The sequence below is a fragment of the Vitis riparia genome, chromosome 17 (assembly GCF_004353265.1).
Source record: "Vitis riparia cultivar Riparia Gloire de Montpellier isolate 1030 chromosome 17, EGFV_Vit.rip_1.0, whole genome shotgun sequence".
In the NCBI taxonomy this organism is placed as follows: domain Eukaryota; kingdom Viridiplantae; phylum Streptophyta; class Magnoliopsida; order Vitales; family Vitaceae; genus Vitis; species Vitis riparia.
This window is the reverse complement of record NC_048447.1, coordinates 10325809-10347373: the sequence shown is the minus strand read 5'-3', so window position 1 is coordinate 10347373 and position 21565 is coordinate 10325809. Positions and strand designations below refer to the sequence as shown.

The following is a 21565-nucleotide window of genomic DNA, read 5'->3' as shown; positions in this document are numbered from 1 at the left end:
AGTGTGCCTTTGACATCATGTATGTAACTTGTACATGTAAGAATATTCTCTCCCTTTTATGATTGATTTTTAATCTTTAAGTACATTTTAAAGAAATAATATGATAATTATTTTAAGTCACTACTTTAATGTATATTGTGTTTATTTTCACATAGGTGGATGCTGCTTTGGTGCTCCTTGGGAACATGGTTTCTAATGTGAGTTCTTAAATATTTATTAGCCATTAGTCCACATATTCCAATAATAGCGTATTTTTTTTTTGTTATCTCAGATTGAAGAAAGTTCTTACATGACTTTCTTGTCTTTTAGGACCTAATAAGTACGCCCATTGTACCTCAAGAAATATGGGATCTTCGGTTATTTAAACATATGCCATCGGTGTAAGTGCATCGTACTTTGAGTGTGCTCACTTATATCATTCTTGTAATTCTACATGTCAATCTTCATTTATATCTTATATTTTCAAGAGAAACTTGTTTGTCAAATTGGTGAATTAGGATGCTCATGAACTCTTTTATTAATCTTTTTCCTTTTATTTTTTATTTTATTTTATTTTGGACTTGACCTTCATATACAAAAATAATGAATAGAAAATACTGTTTAATGATGGTATGACTCATACTGACATGGAGCTATTGATTTCTTGCTTGGCTTAGATGATGAAAATAATTTCAACTTGTTTGAACACCATTGCCCTTGGAAAGCCAATTCTCAAGTTTTCAACGACTTTTCTATTTTCATTGATATTTGGTGGGAGATGGAACAAAAATTCATTGTAAGGAAGATATTTGGTTGGGTGATCATCTTCTCATGTTTCAATTTTCAAATCTTTTCAAAGTTACAAGGACTAAAAAGAAGTTATTTCTCTTGTTTCCTTAGTAGTAGATCTTTCCTCTTTCAAACTACCTTGGAATTTCAATTTTCATAGAAACCTTTCTGATCTAGAGATTGAGGAACTAACTAGCCTTATTTTAGCGCTACTTTATGTATATGTCACATTCCTTTCTAGATAAAAGAGTTTGGTCATTGACTCCCTCAAGACATTTCTCTGTGAGCTCCTTCTATAAAGCTTTCTTAATCATTCTCATTCTTCTGCTATTACTTGTTTTGCTCTTGCTAAGTTAATTTGGAACTCAAAAGCTCCACCAAAGGTTAAGACTTTTGTGTGGCTCATGGCAAATAAGAAGGTTAATACTAACAACTTGCTTTAATTGAGGAGGCCTAGCAAAGCTCTTAGTCTAGACCATTTTGTAATGTGTTTGAAGAATAGTGAATTGGTCTTCAATCTTTTTCTTAATTGTCTCACGGCATTGGTACTTGGCACACATTGTTCAACATTGCTAATCTTGATTGGGTTCCTCTTAGAGGCATAACAGTGATATCGGGAATTTCCTTAAGGGCTTTGAAAGCCTTCCAAAAGGGAAGATTCTTTGGCAAATGGGTGCTTTACCTTTTTTTTTTTGGTTTATTTGGTTGGAGAGGAATGTAAGGATTATTGAGGATAGATGGAGATTGGTGAATGCCATTTGAGACTCAATTTTATTTTTTTCTTTCCTATGGGTCCTCGTCACCAAACCTTTTGCGGATATCCCATTGTATCTTTAATGCTAGATTGGAAGAGTGCTTCCTACTCATTTAGTTTGAAGAAGACAATGATTGAGTGGTTCCCCCCTCCCTCTATTAGGTTCCGTGAAGTTAAACTTTGATGGATGTTCGTTGGGTAACCTTGGACAGATAGGTATCGGAGGTGTTGTTAGAGGTTATCTTGGTACTGTATTGAGACCTTTTTCTAAGCATGTAAAAATGAGGTTAGCTGCAAGGTAGAAATATTGGCATTGTTGGAGGGGGCTTGATGCAAGCAAAAACTTTATCTCTAATAAGATGAATGTCGACGAACCAACTTGAGGGGGAGTGCTGAGAATCTGAAGTCTAATAAGATCATATAGCCTGGAGGAGTTTGCTGTCAAGCCTAAAATTCTAGGATTTATTAGGCTGATTTGTTCCTATATTTAAATTATTCTATAGTTGTAAATTATCTATAGGAATTCTACAGATATTTTCCTATTTTTTCTTCCTAGTTTTTAGCATTGATCCTAGCCTTACTCATGTATAAATTTAACAACAATCATGTACACAATTCAATGAGTTAGATTAATAGAAAAATTTTCATCTTTTCCCTTATAATATTTTAGATGACTGATAAGGAGAGGGGGGTTCATGGAAGTTTGACAACTAGATGCACAAAATCATAGATATTGCAAATGAGTTGGGTTGTTCTTTCTCTTGGATTCCTCATACCTAACCAAGTTGCAAATCAGTTAGCCAAATAAGGAGCAAAGCATATGACCTCCTTTGTTGGAGGTTTCCTTCCCCATTGAGGTCCAATGTTTTTTCTCTTGTATATATGCGGGTTTTTATGAGGAGGGGCTAGTTTTTGTGGCTCTAATTCTTGGTTACTTTCTATCAACTTTTGTGCACATTTGAAGGAGTGCTTATCCTTCCTGTGTTTATCAATTGATTGATGAATGAAAATGTTTGTTTTTGATAAAAAAAAGTTCCTTAACTTCTGAGTGGGAATGTTTATGGTGGAATTTGAAATTTTAAAACATAGTAGAAGATGCAGGGACTAAAATGAAGAAATGAGAGTTTTTGGTCGTAGAGACCTTGAAAAGAGTTGACAATGGAACGCCTAATAATGATTACCTGACCAAGTATCTTTCCAAAAGCAAATTTTCATACCATCTTTTATAAAAAAATTAGTAAAATGAGAGAAATCTGAGCATAGGTTGGATTTTGTGCTTTCCAAGGGCAATGATGAAGCCACCTAACATAATATTTTGATCTTACCCATTGAAGTGTAATCTGTAGGTTGTTAAGATGATCTTATGCCTACAATCACTTTACTAAGAGGACTCGATTTGATAGGGAAAATTTTGAATCCTAAAGAATTAGTTTGAGTCTAATTTTTTGTAATATTAGTTGCTTGGCACAAAATAGAGGACACTTTATGGACCATCTTTGTTATTTATTGGCAATTTTAGAAAAGACAAATATATGCTTTCATTTATTTTTTATTTTTTATTTTTTTTGATTGGAAACGACAAAGGCATATATTGATGAAAAGGAAAGTACAAGAGAAGGATGAGGAATCCTCCCACCAAAGAAAAACAAAACTACAATGAAACAAATGCGAGAAAATACAAAGTAGATACAGGCAACTGCTATGAGTTAGGCCACCCCAATGGAGTTGCACGCCGCTAACCAATCAAGGAGTATCACATTAAGGGGAATCCCCTTAAAAACCTTAGAACAAAAAGCCCAAAGAGAAGCAAGGAAATGAATCATGTCCCAAAGGTTCTCTGAATTCCTTGTTTTATCCTCAAAGATCCTTGCATTTCTTTCCCGCCACACCACCCATAATAAAACGATGCACGCAGCTTGCCATAATACAATCCCTCTCTTAGAAGATCCAAACCCATTAAAATTGGTAGAAAGCATGTCACAGATGCTCCTAGGAGGGACCCAATCTATCTTTGTTAACTGAAATAGTCTGTACCACAACCCCATCGTCAGAGGGCAATGAAGAAAAAGATGATCTACTATTTCTCCCTGCTTCATGCACAACATACAAATGTTGGGACTAAGTGCTTTGTAGGGTCTTCTCAACTGTAGCATGTCATTAGTATTTACCTTCTTGTGAGCTACTAACCAGACAAAGGACTTGATTTTGAAGGGGACTTGAGAATTCCAGACTAATTTGGAAGGGAAAACTGAAGGCAAACCAGATCTTTGGGATAAGGCAAGAAAGAAAGATTTGACTGTGAAAAGTCCTGAAGAAGATAAAGACCAAGATTTCTTATCTGGAACCGAAGGTGATAAATGTATAAGATCAAGAGACCGCATGAAACTCTCTAAATCTTCTATCTCGGAATCAGAAAGGTTACGGCGGAAGTTAAAGTTCCAAGAGAAGGGTCGAGTGGATCGGTGAATTGAAGAAAGAGGAATATTTTTATCCATTACTACTCTAAGTAGTCTTGGATAACGGACCCCCATAGGTTGATCCCCCCACCACAAGTCTTCCCAGAATCGAATTCTTTCCCCATCTCCTACCATGAACCGAGTAAACTTGGAAAAATCTTGGAAAACTTGTGCAATAGCCTTTCAAGGACAACGATGTGACCATCTAACAACAGTGTTGGCGTCCCAACCATTAGAGTGTGATCCATAAATGCTTAAAATGACCTGATGCCACAGCGCTGAACCCTCCCTGGGATACCTCCACAACCATTTCCCTAAGAGAGCGGAATTCCGCAAGGAAATCCTTCCGAGACCCAAACCCCCTTTCGCCTTCGGATTACACACTACATTCCAACTAACTAGATGATCTCTTTTGCCTTCCCCAACCCCGGACCATAAAAAGTCTCTTTGCAACCTCTCAATTCTTACTGCCACGGAGGCGGGAATCTTAAACAATGAAAGGAAGTAACAAGGCATATGAGTGAGACAAGATTGAATGAGAGTTATCCTACCTCCAAACGATAAATATGCCTTTTGCCACCCATCTAATCTGCTCGAGATCCTCTCAATCACAGGATCCCAGAAGCTACCCGACTTGGGATTCCCACCCAGAGGAAGACCCAGGTAGAGTATGGGCCACCCAGATGCCTTGCAATCAAGCAACTCGGCCAACCTATGAAGATGATCCTGACCGAGGTTGATGCCATAAATATTACTTTTATCAAGGTTAACCTTCAGCCCAGAAATATGTCCAAACACTAGCAAAACGTTCTTGAGAGTTATCAAGTCCTCTTCTTGAGTACTAGAGAAGAAAATGGTGTCATCTGCAAATTGTAAATGGGACACCTTTGTTCTGTTCCTACCCACCCTGAAACCCTCTAGAGCATTTCTTTCCTCTGCTCTCAATAACATCCTGCTCAAAACATCTGCTACTATGGTGAACAAAAAAGGGGATAAAGGGTCTCCTTGTCTTAAACCTCTAGATGCCTTAACCCACCCTTTAGCGTTTCCATTCACTAGAATTGCAAAAGACACCGATGACAGACAACCTCTTATCCATTTCCTCCATCTAGGATTGAACCCTTTTCCTCCATCACATGGTCCAAAAAATCCCAACTCACATGGTCATAAGCCTTTTCAAAGTCAATTTTAAAGACAACTCCTTCCTCTCCTGATCGTTTTTTCTCATCCACTATCTCATTGGCTATGAGGACTGCGTCCAAAATTTGTCTCCCTTGAACAAAAGCTCCTTGAGTGGAATGGATGGTTTCATGAAGTATCCCTCTTAGATGCCCTGCTAACACTTTGGCTATAATCTTGTAAAGACTTGTGATCAAGCTAATGGGTCTATAGTCTGATATCTTCTTTGCTATACTTTTTTTAGGTAACAGAACTATGAAGGACGCATTAGTGCTTTGATTAATTACCCCGCTCCTGTGAAACTCATCAAACACTTTCACTAAGTCCTCCTTAATCACATCCCAACAATCTTGAAACACTGCAATAGTAAATCCATCAGCCCCGGTGCTTTATCCCTATCCATCTGAAAAATGGCCTTAGAGATCTCTTCTTCAGTAAAAGGGGATTCCAACCTAGACGCACTCTCTCTAGATATAGGAGACCAATCTAAGCCTTCAACTCTCCAAGATTCTCCAGAAGGACTAGCATAGAGCTTTTCAAAATACCTTAAGATCTCCTCTTTGATGCTCTCTGAATTATCCATCACCAAGCCTCTTTCATTCTCCAACACCTTGATAAATTTCCTATTTCTCCTGCCATTAGCCACTTTATGGAAAAATTTTGAATTACAATCCCCTTCCTTAACCCATTTCACCCTAGCTTTTTGTCTCCAATGAATTTCTTCCCTCAAGATCAGCTCCTCTAACTCCCCTTTCCTTACGGCTCTATGGATTAAAAGTTCAGGGGGAAGACCCCCTTCTTGCTCTATGGAGTCAAAGTTAGCAATATCTAACAAAATGCTTTTTTTCCTTTCAATTAGGTCACCAAAAGAATTCTTATTCCACTCTTTCAATTTGGCCTTAAGGAATTGGAGTTTCCTCATGAACTTGTGACCTTCCCACCCATCTCCTTGAAACTCCTTCCACCATCTTCCAAAGCTCTCCTTAAAACTTGTATGATGTAACCACATATTCTCAAACCTAAATGGTGTTGGACCCCACCTGAACGGGTTGGTTTCCAAGACTATCGGCCAATGATCCGACGTCCATCTAGGAAGAACTTCTTGGAGACTTTGCGGGAATAATTGTTCCCACTCATTTGAGTAGAGAAAACGGTCTAATCTCTTGCAAACGGGATGCTCTTGCATGTTTGACCAAGTGAATGAAGCACTCCTTAAAGGAGGATCAATCAGTTCGTTTTCTCTTATAAAGTCATCCAAGTCCTTCATGTTTGGGGTCAGTCTAGCACCACCCAATTTTTCTGAACGTCTCCTTATGACATTGAAATCTCCACCCACGCACCAACATGGGTAAGAAAGTCCATAAATGTCTGAAAGCTCCACCCAAAAATCCTTCCTAAGAGCTGTGCTATTTGGGCCATAGACGGTTGATAACCAAAACTGTTCGCTTCCATCCACTGCAAACTTGACTGAGACCGAAAAGGAACCTAATACCACCTCCTCACTGTGCAATTTTTTAGAGTGCCAACAATTTTGCCTATATAGCCAACCTCTTCTTAATAGAGTTTTTTAAAAGACCCTAACCACCTTGCACTATTACTTTTGGACACCTATTTGCCTTCGGTATCCCAATGCCTATCTTATGAAATTAAACTCTAGTTATGAAAAAAAAAAAAATGAAACTAAACTCAAGGTAACCTAGCCAGAGGGTAAGTTTCACTTGGCATATGTCTCCTTAATCCTTCTGCTCGCACAACAAATATGTCTTAAATCCAATATGATTACAATGATCGAGGCAAATGTGAGCACTAAACTAACACATACAGAATAGGAAGAAAGTAGACTATATCCCACAAAGACTCCCTTTCCTACTTATGTCTTTTACATCAATTTGTTTTATTTACTTTATTTTTCCTAGAAAAGAGATTTTTTTCTTCCCAAGTTTTATAATATTTAGCCCCTACAATAATATTAATTTTATGTTTTCTAGGAAGTTAGTTTCAAGAGACATTGAACCTCTCTAATGAATAATGTTTAGGGCCACCTTGGTTAAATTTTCTTCATCAATAGTTCAATGCTAATGTATAATTGGAAAATGGCAAAATCTTGAGTATCTTCTTTTTATTTTTTTATATTTTCATATTTAATATATATATATAACAAGGAATTCACCACAACAACATGGAATTTATCTTGATTGTTGATGAAGCAGATCTTAGGTGATATGGCCTTGCCCCTCTGGCCGCACCACTTAAACGCGGGGGGCTTCAAACTTGGAGCCTTAGTTTCATTGCTAGAGAGCATTGCCACTGTGTTGCACCTCGAGGGCCTTGACGAAGTCTTGAAGCCTTTGGATCAAACTATTTATTTATTTATTTTGGATAAAAAAATAAGAGATGTATAGATTTATATTAATGAAAACATCAGAAGGATGAGGAGTTCACCCCATGATTACAAAAAAAACCTATTCATAATATGATTGACTTCCTTTGCTATGTAAGGAGTCTATACAAAAGGTTTATACTACAAACGCAACTCCTCTCAAGGATGTCCAAGCCCTTTTGATTTACACACTGAAAGTTAGTTGAGTTGGATAACATTGAGAGGAATGCCCTTAAAAGCCTCAGTGCATGAGGCCTAGAAAGTGAAATAGAAGTGAAGTAAATACCGTAACCCCTTTGTTGTCCTCCCTTGTCCTGGAAAATTCTGACATTTCTCTCTTGCCACACAATCCAAACCAATGTGTGACAAGTTATTTGCTAAACCCCCTATATGAAATGATCATAATGTCGCATATACTTCTAGGTGGAACCCTATTAATCTTCAATTGTTTGAATATACAGTGCCAAAACCCTAAAGTTATCAGATAATGCAGAAAGGAATGATCAATAGGCTCTCCACTCCCCTTACATAGGACACACCAATCAGGCATAAGGGATTTGAAAGCTCTTCTCAGTTGTAACATGTTGTTGGTATTTGAAAGCTATTTATTTTTTTAGTTGCTACTAATTTGCATACAGCTTTTGTTGTTGTTTTCTTTTGCCTTTTTAAGTTTTTGAATAGAAGGTCAAAGTCTAATCCATACTCGATACTTGTACATTTATTTTCTTTCCTTTGTTTTGGTGCTCTATCTAATTCCATGACTTATGATTCTAATCCAGGTCTGTTTTGTACTTCATTTCATCTTATTTTTCAAGGAAGGGCTCTCAAGTAAGTGGCTTAGGGTGGCATTTTTGTGTTTTGCTATCATCTAGAGGTTTCTTCTTCTTTAAGCCATTAGTCAATTATATTTGATGAAGTAGCTTAAATGAGACAAATAGTCACATCCATATACTAACCAATGCATCATTTGGTGTTTTTTGAAATAATTATGAAAATAAATTTGTATTAAATTGAGAATATTGATTTTGATTTTGATGGATTTTTTTTTTAATTAAGTAGACAAGTATTGGTTTTCATGTTCTTAGATTTTTTATCAAGCTATTCTCCCCTTCTTTGAGCATCCTCCCTTTCATAATCATTGTTTATGTAACAATGCTACTTCTTGCTTTTCTTTGAATGAAATGATGGATTATAATATATTTTATGGTCCTAAATGATATGGAAAATGTGTTGTATATTGGTTTTTTAATTGGTAATGCCCATTCTTACTATTTGAGACCAATGAAATGAAAACTATGCTTTAAGGTACTTATAGCAATCATTATCCCTGAATGCTCTAATTCAACTTGTATAGATATGACTTGTTATAGACTGATAACTTGTAAGATGAAGAATAATGCTTAAGAAATTCAAAAAAAAAAAAAGAAAAAAAGTGAAAGTGAAATAGGCTAGAGTTAACAGAGGACAAATGTTGAAATAAAGAAATGAGTGAACTTGATAACTTTTGAGTGGGAAGGGAATTCACCATTATTTTCTCTCGAGTTTCTCAGAGAAAGAAAGGTCTCAAGTGTTAATTCTGCAATCAGGTCTTGAGGAGCTTGGATTGCTTCTTCACTTAGATTCCTAGATCTGCCAATTAGGAAGCCGATTAGTTGGTTAAGTGTGAAGCTTGATTGCTAGAGGAGTTTGTTGGTGATCTCATGCCTGACTAAGGTTTATTTCTCTTTCCTTGTAGGGTCTTGTTTGGATCTTGGCTTAGTATTTATTATTGTTGAACTACCAATTTTCTTAAAAGATTAAGCTTGTAGGATTTAGGCCCACTATGTATATCATGCACTCTAATACCCTCATGTGCAGCCCCATATCTACTCATGGAGAGAGATACACAAGGCAAACAACCACAATCAACCTTGTTTTAGCTTACTTAAATAAATGGGAGATATAAATATACGGTGGTTCGAACTAGGCTCTGATACCATGTTGAACTACTAATTTTCCTTGAAGCTTAGGCTTGTAGGATTTGGGTCCACAATGTATATCATGCACTCTAACAATCATATTTTTGAGGCTGTCACTTGTGTTTGTTCTTTTCTGCCTCGAAGGATACTTTCTCTATTGTATTGAATTATCTATTCATTAGTGATTCTTTTTCCTTGTAAGAAAAGGAAAGAAAGAAACAAGTGAAACTAACATAAAAAGGGAAATCTTTTGTTTCTTCTCTTTTTTTCCTTTTTCAAATATTGTTTTTTTAGCTTTATTTTTTATCTCTCTTTTGGATGCTTCCATCTTGCACATTTATATTTCTTTTTCGCTTTCACCTCCTTGGAATTTTGACTCTTGAAGAACCTCAATGACTAATGGATAGCTGAATTTTTTTTCCTATCTTGTGTCCTTTGAAGATTTATCTTTGATTGAAATGACTTCTGATGAGAGGTGCTGGTTCTTGGAAACAGAGGGTTTCTTTGCCCATAAGTCCTTGGTATAGCCTTTGTGTATAAGTGTTAATGAATCCATCTTCACCTGAAAAAACTGATCTGGAAATCCCAGCTTGCCCTGCACTAAGACTTCGCATCTCTTGCATTGGTTGTTGCTCATAAGAAGGCTAAGACTAATGACTTGCTCGAAATCAGAATACAATATGGAGTCATTAGCCTTGAGATGCTCAGTATGTTTCAGGAGTGAAAAAATTTGTTGATCATTTGTTTCTTCTGTGGCCAACTTCCTTTGAGCTGTGGTGGAGGATGTTTTCTTCAGCTAAGCTTCAATAGATGTTTTAGGGTCATATCCATTTCTTAAAGCTTTTCTTGGAAAAACAAATGTAGCTTTTTTGGAAATTTGCATTTTTTTTCCTGTCACTGTTCAGCTCATATGGATCAAAAGAAGTGCCAGAATTTTTGAAGGCAAATATGGGGTTTGGGCGATGATTTCTAATTTTTCACTCATCTTTGAGTTTTATTGACATGGGATCTTGAGGGCATTTTCTTGAATGTATTTGCATGGATTTGATATCTGTTTTGTTTGCAAAATCAGAGGTGAATTCCTACATCAGTCAATGGGTTTGTCCTCCTTGGGAAAGTAGTTAGCTGAACTTTGACTGGTTGCCCATCAGGGATCTCAGGACAAATGGGAGGTTGCAGTATTATGAGACATCAGAGGGTATCATTAATTTGAGTCTATTCCAGACCAGCTGAGATTATGATGACAATGAAAGACAAAATTCTAGCCCTTCTTGAAGGCCTCAGAGAGGCATGTTCTTTAGGAACTTGACACTTGATCATGGAATGGGACTCAACAATGATTGTCTGTTGGTTTCTATAGGGAATAAAAGGTGCTTGGAGGCACACCCACTGGATGAGGATTTCCAGATTCTATTCTCATTGTAGTTTTCCTCTTGTGGGTTTTTAGGTAGGTTAACCGTGAGGCAGATTCTTTAGCAAAGAGACAAGCTAAATCCCTTTTCTCTTTTGTGGGGGATGCCTATTGATCCATGAGAAGAAGTGCATTTTCTATATGTTTGTAGTTTTGTTTCTTTTTCTTTTTGGAAGGATCTTATCTTTCTATTTTTCTGCCTTTTTCATTTTTTCTATTAATAGAATTTTTTTTGGGTACAAAAATGAGAGTTGTACTGCTTCCATTTGAAGTTACTCTGTTCTTTTATGAACTGAGATCTTGTTGCAACATAACACTTAATAGATAATTCTAGTTCGTGTATAAATTATTTTATTTAATTTATACAAATATTTATGTTATTATCTGCTGTCTTTATGCCTGTGCAGGGGGACCTTCGAGACATTTTACATCTTAGACAAAACCTCTTAAGAGCAATTTTGGGTTTGCTTGAATGGGAGGTACCTGTGCCTGTGCTCTTATAAAATTTATTTTTCCCTATTTATTTAGATATAGTGGTTTGTTATTTCATATTTCATGAAAACAAACATTCCATGGTTCAGGCTACTTTTGTTAAAACACTTTGAAATTGTATTATTCCTTTCTTGATGCTATCATTTTTTTTTTTCTAAAACAAAAGATGTATTAATTATGAATAAAAAGTTTATGAGAAGGATGAGGAATCCTTCCATAAATACAAAAACTGATCAAAATATAACTGAACTTCTCTACTATACAAGGAGCTTTGCAAAAATGGATTAGAATGCATAAGACAGTACATGGATATCATCTCTTCAAACCTAGACTAAGCTCTTCTATTTGTGGACCAAACCCTTTTAATCTTCACATCAAATCCCAATTGAGCTGAATGACATTGAGAGGAATATCTTTGAAAGTGTTGGTACAAGAGGCCCAATAAAAGGAATAGAAGTGAAGTAGATCCCAGTACGTCTTTGACATCCTCCACTTATCCTCAACCTCTTTGATGCTATCATATTAATACTAATTCCTGTCATAAAAAGAAAGAGAAATGTTATTGATGCTAAAGTGCTCTAATTAGTTCTCAGTTGTTTATTTATTTTTCAATATAAATTGAGAGATATTTAGTTCCTATCATAAACTGGACTGCGGTTTGCGTTTCAAAAGTTTGAGAGTGTTGGGGTTTTTCTTTATATTTAGTTTTCTAAAGTTGGGTGTTTTCTCTTTTGTTCAGTTTTTGTTTTTGTGGGAAGGACCTCTCATCCTTCTCTTGTTTCTTCTCTTTCTCTTGTATCTCTTCCTTCTCTTGTATCTTGTATCTTTTCTTCTTTTAATATATTTTTCTTCGTTTCTAATAAAAAAAAAAAAAAAATTCTCTGTTTCTCTCTCTTTGTGTTCAAACTGTGTTTACTAGCCAAACTTGAGGGTTAAATGCTTTATCCTTAATGATTGCATATTTTCTTTGCAACAATTTTTCTTTGATGGTAAATGTATATATTTCTTCCATTTGAAAAATGGTAAGGAGCGTGAAGGTACATGTGGAGAGGAAGACTTTCTGGGTTAGGGCAGAGGATGAGGTCGGAGGAATTTGGTGTTCGATAACAGAGCACAGCAGAGGCTCTGTTTTTGTCTTAGGTTTCGAGAAGGAGGAGGTTAGTTGGTTGGTAGAACAGCTAACAAAGGCCATTGAGATGAAGATTTATATGGGATTCAATAGAAAATTTAGAGGAAAAACCAGAGTACATCTTTTGGAGGTTTGTTTCAATGTTCATGGCAGGTTTATAAGATTATCAGAGTTCGCCTCTAATAGGAAGTCAACCTTTCTGGTAATACCTGAGGGAGATAATGGCAGGGGATGAGAACTTTTAAAGTCTGCGTTGAACTCAATGTTGGTGGTCCCTCTTCGAGTTTTGTTGAAAAGGGAAGGCAGAGCAGGGAAGGAAGGATATTGCACAAAAATGCGGGTCCCCTGCAACGGTCCTATGCGAAGGTTGTCAGAGACGAAGGTCCGAGGAAGGGCGGCCTTGTTCCAGTTGGTAGATGGGCGAGGGCTGTGGTGTGCGAATGTCAAGAAGGTGATGTCAATTGGACTGAGGCCGGCCGGGCCATGGCGAGAAGGCTAGGGCACAAAGGCGTGGTGACAATCGTCCCATTTGCCAGAGGAAAAGGGTTGTTTTTGTAGAAACCTTAGAGGAAGCTGTATCACTACACGAATCAAGGTCCATCAGGATTAAGGGCGGAATTACAGTCTCGTTGAGAAGATGGTCGCCAAAGGAAAATTCAGAAGTAGAGGGGAGATTCAAGGAAGGTTGGATAGAGTTAAGGGTTTACCATTCCATTTATGGTCTGAGGTTCACTTGAAGAAAATTATGGAGCAGTGGGGGACGGTGATAGAGATCGATTGGCGAACTCTGAAACTTTTTGATCTTAGCAAAGCAAGGGTGAAAGTGGTAATGAAAGAACGATCGGTTCTCCCGGCTTTGGTTGAGGTAGTAGACGGGGGTTGGGACTTCACTATTTCAGTCACAGTAGCCGTGAAGAATGAAGGTTGGCAGGTTAGAGAGATGGGTGAGTCAACTCGGCAACTGGCTGAGACTCACATGGGGACAGGTGGCAGCAAGTGGGTAGAGGAAGGTAGATCAACGACTGATAAGGGTCCTATCTTAGGGCAGTTGACAGAACGTTGGAGTGGAGAAGTGGGCAAAAGGCGGAGAACGCTCCTGGGAGGACACGTGGGAAGAACAAGACGTTAGTGGATACAGCTGGTCCCATCCTCCATTGCAATCGGATCCAAAAAGTCAAAGAGCTGAATCTGATGGGCCAAAGCAGGTTGGAGGGGCCAAAGCCTAGTCAAGCCTCCAGGATGGGTTTCGGGCCTCCAAAGTTAAGCCTAGAGCCCATCTTTTTAGTAAGCCCAACCTACGGTCTGAAATAGAAGTGGGCTGGAAAAAGGAAACCAATGGGAAAGGCCCGTTTCAGTTGTTGGGCCAAGAAAATGGAGACCATCAAGACAGGCAATCGAAGGGCCCGTCGAAGGGCCCTTTTCACAGTGCTCACTTCTCTGCAAAGGGGAAGGAGAAGGTGGATTGCGAGGATCCTGTAGATCAACAGAGGGAATCCGCAATGAAACGCGGTTCAAGGAAGCTGTGGAATGCTCCGCTTCCATCAAGATCTGAATGTCGACAAGGGGAGCGAAGCCGAAGCGAGCCACTCACGACTGAGAGATCGACGCTTCTCAGTGATAATCTTCCAATGGAAGACGGCTTCGACGTGGGAACATAGCTGGTTCAAGGAGGTTCCGCGGAAGGACCGACGCCGCCGAAGGAACACGCGGAGCAGAGAAATCTTCTTAGGGTTCCTTGTCTGTCAAAGGGGAAGGGGAAGGAGAAGATGCGCAATACTGATAAAGGAGGAGACGGAGCAGGTTTTAAGGGATTTGTGGGTTGTTCTCATAGTTCAGTCATGGATCACCCTTCTAATCCTGCATCCAGAGAAAAAGGGCTCAACTTTGAGAGGAACTGTGGAATGACGGAAATGGAAATTCTCAAGGTATCTTCTCACCTTTTTTCTCAGCCTTATCTGCCTTTTCACTCTCCCCTCTCCGGTGTGACTCCTCCACACCCGAGCTCTTCTGCCATCGATCTCTCCATTCCAGCTTTTCAAGCCCAGTTTCCTACGAAAAATCGAGTGTTACCTGATTTTTTTTTTCAAAAAATGATGTCGCTGGGACCTCTAGTATTGGATGTGTTGGCATCCCTAACCGTGATGTGGCGGTGCCCTAGCTGCCTAGATTGGATCTGTTGTCTGAAAGCTGTGTCAAGTCCAATCCTAGTTCGCATCTTGGGGCCCCTATTCTGGGCACAGCTAGTTAGGGAGACAATGAGTTCTCTCAGATGTGTGGGTTCCAAATTGAAGGTCTTTCCCTTAGCAAAATGGCTAAAGTATGTGAGGTCTTAAACTCCTTGGATATTAAAGTGTATTCAAGGCGAAAGAACAGAGTCGCCATAGACAGTTGAGTTCTGTTGTCCTTGATTAGGTGCTATAGGGTCAGTGAGGTGGTGTTATGAAGATCATAAGTTGGAATATCAGGGGGTTGGGATCTAGGAAAAAGAGAAGGGTGGTTAAGGATTTTTTGCGCCTTCAGAATCCGGATGTAGTGATGTTACAGGAAACAAAAAGAGAGGTGTGCGATAGAAGGTTTGTAGGAAGTGTCTGGTCGGTTAGGAATAAAGAGTGGGCTGCTCTCCCGGCATGCGGGGCTTCAGGAGGGATTTTAATCATTTGGGACTCAAAGAAAATGAGCAGTGAGGATGTGGTAATTGGATCTTTTTCTGTCTCAGTCAAGTTCTTGTTGGATGGATGTGGTCCATTGTGGTTATCGGCTATTTATGGCCCAAACAGCCCCTTAATTAGGAAGGATTTTTGGGTGGAGCTATTAGACCTTTATGGCCTTACTTCTCCTTCATGGTGTGTAGGTGGTGATTTCAATGTTATAAGGAGAAGTTCAGAAAAACTGGGTGGATCTAGATTCACTTCTAGCATGAGGGACTTTGATGGCTTTATAAGAGAAAGTGAATTACATGATCCCCCATTACGAAATGCCTCTTTTACTTGGTCAAATATGCAAAAGTCACCGGTGTGTAAGAGATTGGATCGGTTTCTCTATTCAAATGAGTGGGAGTTCTCATTTCCTCAAAGCCTTTAAGAAGTTCTCCCTAGATGGACATCAGATCATTGGCTGATTGTATTGGATACCAACCCTTTCAAGTGGGGTCCTACACCTTTTAGGTTTGAGAATATGTGGTTGCAACATCATAGTTCAAAGAGAGCTTTAGCAGTTGGTGGAGAGAATTTGAAGGAAATGGTTGGGAAGGTCACAAGTTCATGAGGAAGCTACAATTTGTTAAGGAAAATTGAAAGATTGGAATAAGAATACTTTTGGAATGCTTAAGGAAAGGAAGAAAACCATATTGGATGAAATAGTTATCATTGATGCCAATGAACAAGAAGGGACTTTCTCTTCTGATCTAGCTGTTCAAAGAGCTGTAAGAAAAGGGGAGCTAGAGGAAATAATAATGAGGGAAGAAATTCATTGGAGACAAAAAGCCAAGGTAAAATGGGTTAAAGACGGGGACTGCAACTCAAAGCTGTTCCAACAAAGTGGCTAACGGGAGACGAAACAGGAATTTCATCAAATTATTGGAGAATGAAAGGGGTTTGGTGTTGGACAATTCCGAGAGCATCACAGAGGAGATACTACTTTATTTCAAAAAGCTATACTCGAGTCCTCCAGGTGAGTCGTGGAGTGTAGAGGGTATCGAGTGGTCCCCTATATCAGAAGAGAGCGCCTCTAGATTGGATTCCCCTTTCTCCGAAGTAGAGATCTATAATGCCATCTTTCAATCAGATAGGGATAAGGCACCGGGGCCTGATGGTTTCACCATAGCAGTGTTTCAGGATTGTTGGATGTGATCAAGGATGACTTAGTGAGGGTGTTTGCAGAGTTTCACAATAGCGTGATTATTAATCAAAACACCAATGCATCCTTCATAGTTCTGTTGCCCAAAAAGAGTCAGTCAAAGAAGATCTCGGATTTTAGACCTATCAGCCTGATCACTTGTCTCTATAAGGTAATAGCAAAAGTCTTGTCAGGGCGTCTAAGAGGAGTACTACAGGAGACCATCCACTACACTCAAGGTGCTTTTGTTAAAGGGAGGCAAATTCTGGATGCAGTTCTTATAGCCAATGAGATTGTGGATGAGAAAAGGCGATCAGGGGAGGAAGGAGTTGTATTCAAGATAGACTTCGAAAAGGCTTATGACCATGTTAAATGGGATTTTTTGGATCATGTGTTGGAGAAGAAGGATTTAGTCTTAAATGGAGGAAATGGATGAGAGGTTGTTTGTCGTCGGTCTCTTATGCTATTCTAGTGAATGGTAATGCTAAAGGGTGGGTCAAGCCATCTAGAGGTTTAAGACAAGGTGACCCTTTATCCCCTTTCCTGTTCACTATTGTTGCAGATGTGTTGAGTAGAATGTGTTGAAAGCTGAAGAAAGAAGTTTGCTGGAGGGCTTCTGGGTAGGTAGAAATAGGTGTAGGGTGTCTCATCTGCAATTCGCAGACGATACCATCTTCTTTGCTAACTCTAGTGAGGAAGAATTGCAAACTCTTAAGAGTTTATTGTTAGTATTTGGTCAAGTTTCTGGGCTTAAAGTCAATCTTGATAAGAGTAATCTATTTGGTATCAACCTGGATCAGGATCATCTTTCTAGTTAGCATTGTTGCTTGATTGCAAGGCTTCAGATTGGCCTATACTTTATCTGGGTCTTCCTTTGGGAGGGAATCCAACCGCTTGTGGTTTCTGGGACCCAGTGATTGAGAGAATTTCTATGAGATTAGACGGGTGGCAAAAGGCTTACTTATCTTTCGGTGGTAGGATTACTCTCCTACACTCATGTCTATCCCATATCCCTAGCTACTTTCTTTCTCTGTTTAAGATTCCTGCTTCAGTGGCTGCAAAAATTGAGAGGATGCAAAGGAACTTTCTTTGGTCAGGGATTGGGGAAGGCAAAAGAGACCATCTTGTTAGATGGGATGTTGTGTGTAAGCCGAGGGTAAAAGGGGGTTGGGGATTGGGAAGATTCCTTTAAGGAATCGCGCTCTTTTAGGGAAATGGTTGTGGAGGTATCCTAGGGAGAGTACAGCTCTATGGCATCAGGTCATTCTTAGCATATACGGGACACACTCAAATGGTTGGGATGCCAACACTTTAGTCAGGTGGTCACATCGTTGCCCTTAGAAGGCCATTGCACAAGTCTTTCAGGATTTTTCCAAGTATACTCGGTTGGTTGTAGGAAACGGGGAAAGAATTCGCTTTTGGGAAGATTTATGGTGGGGGGACCAAATCTTCAAAGACCAATATCCAAGACTATTTAGAGTAGTAATGGATAAAAGTGTTCCCATATTTTCAATTCTTGGTTCGGATCACCCTTTCTCATGGAACTTTAATTTCTGTCGTAGTCTAACCGATTATGAGATAGAAGATCTAGAACGCCTCATGTGTTCTATTGATTGTATGAATTTATCCACCTCCGCTTCAGATGCGAGATCTTGGTCCTTATTGTCTTCAGGACTGTTTACAGTCAAGTCCTTCTTTACAGCCTTATCCCAATCATCTGATTCATCTTCTTTGATCCCTTATAAGTTTGTATGGAAATCTCAAGTTCCCTTCAAAGTTAAGGCCTTTGTCTGGCTTGTGGCACACAAGAAGGTAAATACCAATGACTTGCTACAATTGAGGAGACCCCACAAAGCTCTTAGCCCTGACATCTGTAAGTTGTGTATGGGGCAAGGAGAATTTGCAGATCACCTATTCCTTCATTGTTCTGTGACTTTGGGGTTGTGGCACAGACTTTTTCAGCTAGCCAAGATGGATTGGGTCTCTCCGAAAAGCATTTCAGACATGATGTTCATCAATTATAAAGGCTTTGGCAAATCCAAGAGAGGGTTGGTTTTGTGGCAAAATGCGTGCATAGCTTTAATTTGGGTTGTGTGGCGGGAAAGGAATGCTAGGATATTTGAGGACAAAGCTAGGAATTCAGAGAATCTTTGGGACTCCATTCATTTCATCACTTCATTTTGGGCTTTTTGCTCAACGGGGTTTAAGGGCATTCCCCTTAACGTTTTACAACTAGATTGGCTAGCAGTGTGTAGGTCCAATGAGACGGTGTAGTGTCATGTTATCTTATTGTGTTGTTTAGTTTTTAATTCTGGCGGGAGGATTTCTCATCCTCCTTATGTACTATTTTATCTTATCAATATATTCATGTGTGGTTTCCTATATATAAAAAAAAAAATATTTCTTCCATTTGTGATCATTTGTGCTATATATGTTGGTGATGGTGTTATCTATAGCGTATTACAGACTATGCATCATCTATAATCTGGGTAAAGTCTGTCTTAGTTGGTTGTGTGCCTTGAACACCATAGAGGAAATATGGTAGGACTTAGGACTGTGAAGGATGCACAATAATAGCTTTCAGGGTCTGAACGATGTAGATACTGGTAGTAATGGATGATGTGATACTAAATACTTTATTGATGACATTTGTTTAGAAAACGAGAAAGGAACAATTTTTGTGTTTCCAATTTCTTATCGAAGGTCTGATTCTTAAATGTTCATGTACTTGTTTTATTGCCTTTACTGGAACTTGAACTTCCTATTAGAGCCTATGGAGCTATAATCTGAAATTGTAACACAAATGTGAAGTTGAAGTATGTTATATTTCGTTTTTTGTTTTCTTAATTCCAATATTTAGAAAGTCAGCCTATTTAGCTATAATATGAAGTTGTGACACAATTATGAAATTGAAGTATCTTTTGTTTTTGCCCTTTTTTATTGTCTTGTTGGTTCTGATACTTGGAATGTTTTTCATAGTGACGTGCTATAGTCTTCTTCTTTTGAATATACTTACCCTATGTGTACTATAACCCTTTCAAGCCTTCTTTGAGTCCTTACATGTCTACAAAGATAACATCTAGCTGGACCATAAGCCTTTTGTGAAACTTGAACTCAAGCTATTTGAAGTAGGAATGTAAGCACATCACAAGGTTACTACATCCCATTGGGTTTTGGTTTGCTATCAGGTTCAAAGACACTCTGTACTGAGATACTCCCAGGGTCTTGTCTATGCATGCTCTTCATTCCCCATGTACCAGAGGTATAACATGTCGATGGACGCCTATATGATGGTGAGGTCAAACTAAATATCATTACTAATTAGGAAATAAAAGACAAATGGTAGTAGGAGAGGTTTTCATGGACAGCTGAGGAAGAATATGTTGACTTTTGATGGGCTGACTAGATCAGACTTCATTTAGTAGTGTGTCAAATGCAAATTTTGCATCTTTTAGAGTAAATGTAGTAGTAGATCTTTTAGCAGCCATTGGAGGGGTTTAGAAAGGAACAGCTGCTTGGTGGAGGCTTATTTTCTTTATGAATCAATTGCTGCTTTAGTCTCTAATTTACTAGAGTTTGCATGCATATGTACTCCTAAAGAACCATGGGAATTTCAACATCTCACTGTTATTCTTTGAGCCAAATGCATAGTTTTGTGCACTGTTAATTCCAATGTAGGCTCATGAAGATTTTGGGAATTATCATATATATATATATATTTCAGGGGTTTGCATGGTCATACTCTCTGAATATGTGTTTTGGCAATTGAATGGTGTGTTCTGCTGTTCCTTTCAAGGAGGTGCTTTTTTTTATTTTTTATTTTTTATTATTCATTTACTTTTTTGAGTGTCACCCCTGCAGCATGATGTGCTGTGCTTTTGGACTCATTGGTTAGATTTTTTAAACATTGTGATATTATACATTAGTAACTGCTACTTTCTCTTGTAGGAGTCTTTCATATTGAATGAGCGTATGGTTGTCTTGTTGCCGGCAACTGTTTATGCTCTTTGTACTGGTTGTGTTCCTTTCACAGATTGTTACAAAGGACTTCTCATTTCGCACTCTTTTTTAGGTGTTCCAGACAGAATAGAGGACTGGCTTAAGGTTTGTGTTTACTTGATCTTTCATGGTGAACATCTAAATCTTCACCTCATACTACATGACTTTCTCTGACAAACTGAAATTTTGTTGAGATAGACAGGAGAATATGAGCGTGAGAGCCTGCATGAAGTTTTTGAATGTTCTGTGGAAGTCCTTGCAGAAATTGATCTGAGCTCTAATGTTAAGGTGCTAGAATTTTTTTTTTTCTTTTCCAAAAAGTACTCTTCTATTTTGGTTTTTCTTGATTTCTAATTATTGGTTGATCTTTGATCATTTCTAGGTTTCCCAACCCCAGTGTCATCAGAATGTACGTCTTCCCCGACAGTTAAGAGATCCACTACTGAATGAAATGGAAACCTTCATTCTTGCAACTGTAGGGGAAAAGGATTCCGGGAAGATGCTTTTGTCTGATGTGTTTTTTATGTGTGCTCTGTTATCTAATTTCATATACAGTGCATTTTTAACAAGGTTTGTTTCTTTGTTGCGCTTGCATTTGATTACACTGAAAAGCTTGTTTTTAAAATATGATCTATCTTAGCTTTATTGCTGAGTAAAATTTTCTCTTCCAATTTTATGCTACTTGTTAGCCTAATGTACATTGTGAACTTATATCCTAACAATTTAAGCTTTTAGGAAAGTTGGTAGCTTGTCATGATCTCAAAGTTATGGCTAACCGGAGGTTTTGAGTTTGAGTCTCTCTTACTGTTTATTCCCCATCTATTTAGCGCCCATATTCTAACATCTTAAGCTGCTAGAGAATTAGCTAAATGCCTCAAAATATCATTTGGCTGCACCAAAATGGTTGATGGTATTTACTAAGAATGCTTTTGTGTATATATATATAAATATATTTTGGTTTTTGAAAGATGACTCACCTTTCTTTGTATTCCATTCGTTCTATTTTCTTACTACTCTATGACACTTTTATCTTGTTATTGTGCATTGAACTTCTATTTTCTTTGGAGTATAAACTCATTGTGGATGTATTATGAGTGGTATGTGGTGCTTTTCCATGGCTTGTTTGTACTACCTGTTAGGGCTTTTGCACAAGTATGTGGGCATGATATATATAGTTGGCCCTTACCTAACAATTTAAGCTTTTG

The 21565-nt window shown here is 38.3% G+C and overlaps 1 protein-coding gene across 1 annotated transcript in view; it reads left to right on the top strand.

The window, feature by feature from the left end:
• Nucleotides 1–21565, top strand: part of LOC117904579 (serine/threonine-protein kinase ATM-like) — a 186556-nt gene that overhangs the window by 36924 nt on the left and 128067 nt on the right. Inside the window, 7 exon segments of the mRNA XM_034817257.1 lie at nucleotides 156–197; nucleotides 310–380; nucleotides 8317–8365; nucleotides 11314–11385; nucleotides 20310–20465; nucleotides 20559–20648; nucleotides 20743–20930. Coding sequence (XP_034673148.1) covers nucleotides 156–197; nucleotides 310–380; nucleotides 8317–8365; nucleotides 11314–11385; nucleotides 20310–20465; nucleotides 20559–20648; nucleotides 20743–20930 — 668 coding nt within the window.